Source organism: Typopeltis vanoorti, chromosome 1, assembly GCF_054136105.1.
Source record: "Typopeltis vanoorti isolate ZY-2024b chromosome 1, IOZ_Tvanoo_1.0, whole genome shotgun sequence".
In the NCBI taxonomy this organism is placed as follows: domain Eukaryota; kingdom Metazoa; phylum Arthropoda; class Arachnida; order Uropygi; family Thelyphonidae; genus Typopeltis; species Typopeltis vanoorti.
This window is the reverse complement of record NC_143549.1, coordinates 24,729,621-24,737,627: the sequence shown is the minus strand read 5'-3', so window position 1 is coordinate 24,737,627 and position 8,007 is coordinate 24,729,621. Positions and strand designations below refer to the sequence as shown.

General features: G+C 37.4%; 1 protein-coding gene across 1 annotated transcript; it reads right to left on the bottom strand.

Moving 5' to 3' along the window:
• Positions 1-4,415, bottom strand: LOC150109840 (putative G protein-coupled receptor). The gene has a single exon (XM_090415289.1). The coding sequence runs from the start codon at positions 4,245-4,247 to the stop codon at positions 3,105-3,107; it is 1,143 nt and encodes a 380-aa protein (XP_090271415.1). The 5' UTR covers positions 4,248-4,415; the 3' UTR covers positions 1-3,104.
• Between the last annotated feature and the right edge of the window lie 3,592 nt (positions 4,416-8,007).

Below are 8,007 nucleotides of genomic sequence, written 5' to 3'. Positions count from 1 at the left end.
TTTTGCTAAAAATAACTTTATTTATAAAAATCAGTTATTACAGTGTGCAATTTCTTAAAAGTTGCAGTCTTATAAAAATTAGATCTGCTGTTTGCTCAAGTGATAGAACTTGAAAACCTTCATTTATCCTTTTGGTTTGTAATAGCAACGTTATTGCGAAAAATATTTTATCCTTGATGTTTAATCTGACGATCAAAAGACTAAAGAAAAAGACTGTTTGAAATCTAAGGTCAATGTACATCACCAGGCCAGAAAGGCAGAAATCCTGTATCCCCCTTCCTTAGCACTATCGGCGTGTTTCAAAGGAAACTGTAGAAATTAGAACATCATCTGAAATAGTTATAAGTTACGCTTGAGTTTAGTTAAAAGGGAAAAGAGATAAATAAATTATTTACGTTTACTTCTGAGGACAAATTTTAAAGAGAGCTTCGAAGCAAATCCTTTGTTGATTGACGCTTAGTTGGCTGGCGCCTTCAACTTAACAGAGATCAGCAATAACTAATCAGACATCCCTCAAGAAAACATGAAAAGAAAGTTAAAAGAATTTCATAGTCATTAATTTGTTTGTACGAGGGCGTACTCAAAAGTTTTGATTATCACCATGAAGGAACTGAGGTAGAACCATTTAACTTACACATCATTGTACACATTCCCCACGAAGTGTTGTACACTTGTTACAATGCTGCTGCGTCATTTGCAATCCTCTGAAAAAAATGTCTAAACAGTCCTCGACTGCAGATATGACATCATCATCTGTGGTAAATTTTGTTCCTTTCAAGGGTTTCGTTAAATTTGGAAATCTGCAATAGTCAGATGGGCAGCAGGTCTAGCGAATAGGGTGAATGAGGCCGACATTGAAAGCCCAAGTTGTATATTGTCTGTTGAGTTTCATAAGCAGTGTGAGCAGTTACGTTGCTCTGCAAAAGCAACTTGCCTTTCCTCAGTTTCCCACGGCATTTTTCCTTCGGTACTTTGTTCACTTCCTCCAGAGTTGTTGAATAAACTGCTGCTGTAACGCTTTCATCTTTTTTAGGTACTTGGTAAGGATTACACCATTTATATCCCAAACGACAATGCTAAGAATCTCCTCTGCTCACTTTTTGGGTTCGGAACCTCTTTGGCAGCAAAGAACGTGTATCTCCACTCTACTGACTGTTGTTTGGGTCATAGTGATGAAGCCATGTTACACCACTATGTTTCAAAATGCTCCAAAATCCCTTGAGATGACAACACATGTTCTCTCTTTTAGTAGGCATTCAAACACTTGGGGACCCACTTCGCCGAGAGCTTCTGCATATCCAGATGTTTTTGGTTAACCCAACACGTTCTCTGGATATCTCCAGAGTCTTTGCAATGTTTTTGGCTGGTATTCGTCTGTTATTAAGGATCATGGCATTCACTACATCGATGTTTTCAGGTCTGATCGCTGTGGAAGGTATTCCTGACCCGAGACGTGTGTTGTCTCAGGTCAGGTGTTGCTGGGGTCCCACACAAAGTTTGGTGAATACCAGTTGCTGATTTTTCTTGCAGCATGAAAAACTTGATGAAGTCCGCACTTCTGTGTCTTCGAATTGCTTCAATACCTCTGACATGTCTTCTTATACATCCTAAAAGAAAAGGTACAAATTATTACAATTTGAGGAAACATAGGAGTTAAAGGATTTTAAGATATGTTCTTTCTTGTGGTTATATTAGTTGCTTTAATATAATTTTTCTTCCAGGTGTTCATCAGAACTTTTCAGCCCCCTTCTCTTAAACGAAACTTTTAATCACAATTAAAAGATTATTCCCGCAGCATTTTGGCAGTTAAGGCTTGGAAAATAAACTGAATGATTCTCCGTAGAGTAACATGAATCCTTTGTAGGATTAGAGAGTATATGACTCGATCGAATTTTCATGTCACGCTTCAGTTGTGCTGCTGAAAGTGGTATAAAGCTGTAGAGGAATAATCACCTGAAAGAGATTAGGTTTACTAATATCTCTCATTGATACAAAATGTTATTATGTATTTAGACAATCTGTCACATTTCCACAGTTAAGAAAACAGCCACTTTACGGATGTAATATACTTCTTTATTTGGAACGATTCAAAATGAAAAAGCTCTAATTTACTGAAGGACAATAGAAATCATTGATGAAAGAACCAGCTTCAAATTGTTTTAGACATTCTACTCCGAATTCTATTGGGAATTCGGAGGATTTTAAGATATGTTCTTTCTTGTGGTTATATCAGTTGCTTTAATATCATTTTTCTTCTAAGTGTTTATCAGAACTTTTCAGTCCCCTTCTTCTAAATGAAACTTTTAGACACAAGTTTTTGAATTTAGTTTCAGGTTCTAAGCAAACCAATTATCGCTTGCTTAGAGTTTCCAATTCTCCTGCTAGATAGTTTATGAAATGATGGAACAAAATGATTCGTGAAAGAATGGAGACATTTGTACATTCATAACATCCATACTCTGAGAGCGCTTGTGTGGAGATGACACAAGATTTCCTTTCAAGAAGGATCAGTAACTGTTCATGTCATGAAACGAATGGTAATCGTCGCACAGCAGGTGTAAACAGCGAGCTTAAATTCTGTTAATATCATTTTATCGGCCATTTGCTACTCAAAACACAACTTCAAAACTTACCAGTGTGGTCTTCTCTGTAGTAACCACAAAAAAAAATTAACATACAAAAGCATTTAGTTACATAAACCTATTATTGTGAATTTCAACAGAATATTTCTTGCTATATTTTTATTTGTGCAGCACTGATTTTCGTCTTCAGGTTCCATCAGAGAACGGCCGGATTTGCAAGAGTTTGAATGTTATTAAACGCACTAACTCACCAGTTATATAAAACTCATTTGTAACTGAGATTTCAGTTTCAGTCTCCTCGCTGCTCGTTAAATAGATTTCACTGAAATAGTTCGTTTCTTTGCTATCAGAATAAAATTTGATCAGAAGCATGGAAGAATTTTGACTATGTACATTTTGACTCACTGAATCCCCACTCTTCATGGAAGTGATGGATGACGTCTAAGAAACAGGAGTGTTGGTACGCTCCAAGAACTGGAAAAAATCTTCAATCTCCTCCATTCTATTTTCCTGCGAAAGTCTTCAATTCGAACAGGGAAGGTGTTTCATGATATCCTTAATCGCAAGGCAAAATTCTTCGCGAATTGGTCGATTCAAATATCCGTATAGGAAAGGATTTAACGCGAAAGTGAAATAAACCAGCCACAGAGGAAGCAGTCCAGCAACGTAATTGATTTCTTTTCCCAAAAGTGCTAGTTCCACTAAGAAATATGGAGAGGTCATCAGAAGAAAGAGGCTCACGATCAGAATTAGAGTTTTGGTTGCTTTCGACAGTCGACATTCGTGTTGGGTCACTGTTTGTCTGCTTGGAAGAGTTCTTTTCCTTTTGTAGAAGACATCCCCAGAATTAACAGATGCGATGGACTCTAGACTAGTGGCCATGGAATCATCCTGTGAAGTCATCGAAGATGGTGTCGACAAAACTACATCTCGCTTAGGAGTGCTTAACAGCAGAGGGCGCATCTGTCTCTGAGCTTTTCGGGCCACATTAAAAATTGCTGCATACATCACTATTGTAATGACAACCGGAATGAAGAATGCCAGTATGGATACTGTAACCACATACCCAGTGTGACTGGCATACATGCAGTTAGCCCTCAATGGCTGATACTCATAGCGAGACACTCCAGCCATAGGAAGAAGCGCCAAAAAAAGCGCGCCTATCCAGGAAAATCCTACTGATACCAGGGCTTTACAGAAGGTTAAATAGACTACGTGCAACATTGGATGAGCAATGAAGAAGTAGCGTTCCACGCTGATGAGGCACACCGTGAAAACATTCTCGAACAACAGAGTAGAGTGCATGAACCCTGACAGGGCACAAGACGATGGCGGAAGGAAGAACGCACCTGTAGCGAAGTTCCCGGTAGCAACAGGCATCACTGTCAGCGACGCTGCGATCCCCAGCAGATAGAGATTCAGCACAAACACATTGGTCAGATTTTGACGTAGAATCGGACTGCGAATGACGGCGTACGTGACACTGAAATTAGCAACGAAAGAAATCATAATTACGGTTGCCATGACAGCAGTTCCCAGCACACGAACTTCTACCGAAATCTCCATGAAATCTTTAATTGCCGTCTTGCGATCTGATGGAAAGGTGTCATTACTGATCGGGTTCGGTGTTGCGAAGTCTGTCATTGCGTTCGATTCCGGAATCATCCGAACCGAGCGTCGCTAGAGATACTCCTCCATCATTTCCCACTCCTTCTCATCGTTTCCTTCTTCTTCCATATCTGCAGCCTTCATCATCCTTCACTGGTCCAAAGTGGTCATCACACTAACGGTCTTCCTTACTTACTTTCTCCTTATCCAACCGCCCGTTATTCAGGTAATTTGACTGCGCGCGCATTCTTTCCGTGGTGAAATCACAGCGTTGGATTAGCACACAAGCGCTGAAGTCGTTGTGTGATAACGGAGTCTAGCTTTCTCCACTTCGCCACATAATCCATTCTTGGTTGATTTATTGCCTGATGTTTGCTGTTACCTCACCGTGGTGGGACGAGAGATCACGTGGGAGAATTACGAGAGAAAGACTGACCGACAACTTTGTAAATTTCCTTGTCAGATATCAGATTTTCTTAGATCGATTTTAAAAGTTTTTCTCTCCAATCAACCTGAGAGTATTGTTAGAAACATTTTGATCGATTATGTTTTTTTTTTCTTTTTTTTTAGCAGGAAGAGTGAGAGCATCGTTTTACATCATAGTGGAAATGTAAGTGTCTTTTTTGCCGATCATTTTAACCGAAAACTGTTCTGGTCCATCACAAGTAAAAATAAAATAACCGTGTTTTTTTTTACAAACATCGACCTGGATGTTTGTAATTGTCTTTAGGTGGGAGTAGAATTTCATTTCCTGGTGTAAGACTACCACCCTGCTTATTGGAGGCCTGAAGTGACTGGAGAAAGTTCCTTTGGTTTCTAGAGCAGGATTTCCTGACTGATTAATAAAAAAATAAAAAAAATTAACAAAAATTAAAAAAAAAATCCTTATTTCACTCGTGATACTAACATACTATAGACTTACAACCTTTCGAGAGTGGGAATCGCTTTAAAATAAATAAAATAAACAAATACATTTCTTTTGTTTTGTTTTTGTTTTAGTAGCTTCCGTAGCTCAAGCGGGATATTCCTTCTTTCGGTTGTATAAGACCTGAGTTCGACTCCCTCGTCGTGAAGAAATGAATCTTTACATGGAGTGTAAATCTTTACGGTGGGTTACCTTATCGGCTGCATTCTGGCGATAAGTTCCGCAGATGAGAACTCCGTTATTTCTTATTATAATATCACAATAATTATATGTAACATTTTTTAAGTTCGGAGATTCAAGGTGAAACTTTTTTAATTTCAAATCATTTGAAAATTGTCTGGACACTGTAACAAGACGTTACACATAACGTAAACTAATTTTAATTAAAATGACTCAAACATCTGGAACTTATTTTGATAATTTTGGTAAATGTTTTGTATTTTTTCCCTCATAACATTGGTTTTAACGGCCTGTTCTTGTGCTGCAAAAATTATCGATTCTGTCTCTTTCATTAGTGCTCCATTTCTCAACCATGGCCAAGTCAAGTTGCTGTCAACGCTGTCTTCTATGCTGTGGGGGTACTTTCCATGCATTGTCTTATTTTTCCATCTTTCAGTTCTCACTTTTACTTGGTTGGTTCTGTATTCCAATTTTGTCTCCATGGGATTAAATGAATCCTCTTTCATTACCTCAATTAGAAAATTTTCCGTTGTTTGCTGCAGATAATCATCCAGATTTCGTTTTCTTCTTCAATAACTTGCTTTACTTGTAATAATCCTCTGCCTCCTTTTTTGCGTAATAGATAGGGCCTCTGGCGAACATCAATGTCACCCCGAGGATTGAGGGCATGGTGCATTGTCATTAATTTTCAAGTTTTTCGGTCTAAATTCACCACCTTTAGCTGGGTCCGTTCAATAATGCCTGCTGAATATTTCAGAATAGGTATGACCCAGGTGTTGATTGCTTTTATCAAATTTCCAGCGTTGACTTAAGGAGTTTTCTTAGTCGCCTTATGTATTCTGCTCTCTAAGTTTCTTTGATCTTATTGTGCAGAATTTCTGATGCTTCTAAAATCCCCAATTTGTAGCTATCTTCGAATTTCATTGCCTTGATTTTTTCGCCATCGAGCAGCTCGATTTCGTTCAGGTCTTCAAACTTTCCTCTTATTATTCTAGCAATTGCGCAATTGTCTAAACCAGTGGTTCTTAACCGGTGTTCCCCGGAACACTTGTGTTCTGTGAACTGGTTACAAGTGTTCCGCCGGTAAAAGATGTCATGTGACATAGTTCTGAGTGTAATTGGCTACTCTGAATAAAAATGTTGAGGGAATTATTTCCGTTGTAACGGAACAATTAACTATATTTGAAGAAAAAATATTTTAAGTTACTTTCCTTCCTTAAATAAACACAGTTATGACTGGATAGGAAATCCATTTGGCAGAGTTAATACATCGAGTTGTGAATTTTCGTTACAAGAAGAAAAACAATTAGTTACCTTGTCAACGTATCGTACTCTAAAAGTGAAAATTTTCTGAAATAACTCTTGAGAAATTTTTGATTTTTTTTCCAAGCCGAATACCCAGCTCTCTCCACAACAGCAGCGAAAATTTCGTTACAGTTTTCAACATCATAGTTGTGTGAGCTCGATATCTCAATATGAAAACTAAAAAGCGTGAAAGACTTGATAATATAGACAAAGAGATGAGGATAGCTATATCACATATTAGATCTGATATTGCTGAAATCTGCAAAAGCCGACAAGCTCAAGTATCGCATTAAAATAAGTTCCATTTTTATAAAAGGCAAGTCCATACATATTTTTATTGTTAGTTTTATGATCCTAATGCTTTCAGTGTTCCCCAAATTTATATTATAATCAAAAGTGTTCCGTGATTTTGAAAAGGTTAAGAACCACTGGTCTAAGCCAATCCATGGATATCTTGACTGAATATGTGCAAGTATTAAGCAATGATCCAAGTTCATTCTCTGATTTTGAGTACAGCTTCAGATCGCCCATGTATAAAAGGTGAGATATCTTTGCACGTTTTTGAGCAGTTTGGTAACAATCAGCAGTTTTATTTAAAATTCTAGTTAAGGGGATCAGTGACAAGATAAACAATAGAGGAGATAATGGATCTCCTTGAAAGATACCCCTTTTTTTTATGTTTACCTCCCCAATTTCTTCTCTATTCAGAACCAACGTTGTTTTCCAATTATTCATGCTGGTTTGCAAGAATTTTTGTAAGTTTTATTTTTGTAAGTAATAACATGCCTGCCAACAACTTAAAAGTTGTTGGCAGGCATGTTATTGGTCGGCTGTTTTCTGCTCAAAAACGTTTTGCCTGTTGTGATCCACTCTTCTTTGCTTTGCTTTGTCTTTCTAAACATCGTTAAACTGATTAGCAAGGCTTTCGTGTAATCCTGTCAGATATTTCAAAAAGTAGCTATGTAATTCATCTTTCTCGGGTATTGGTCAATTTTTTTATCTGTTTTAGCTTTTGAATCATTCCAGTTGTTATTTTCAGTTGGTCCATTTTTCGTTCTTGAGATTCGTTCGTAATTTGTTCACTCTACTTTGCGTTATTATTGTGCCTCTTAGAGTTGTCCCATAGAATTTGCCAAAATTTAAGTGTATTTTCTTTGTCTGTAGTATTTATATTTGTATTTTCTATAAAATTATCATTTCTGCAGCTATCAATTTTCTTGTAAAATTGGCTGATTCGAGTGAAATATCGAATTGTGCTTGTACTGTTCAATACGTGCACTGTATCTTGTTATTTTAGGCTGCAACTACACATTTTTTGCTTCAGTTCCTCTAATATTCATCAATAGGCGTATATCAATATTATACCTCTTTATAAGGTTATTACGGGTTATCGGGTTTTTCAGCTTC

Excerpts from the sequence above, each read along its gene's own strand:
- LOC150109840 (XM_090415289.1), bottom strand. The coding sequence starts at position 4,247 with ATGATTCCGGAATCGAACGCAATGACAGACTTCGCAACACCGAACCCG.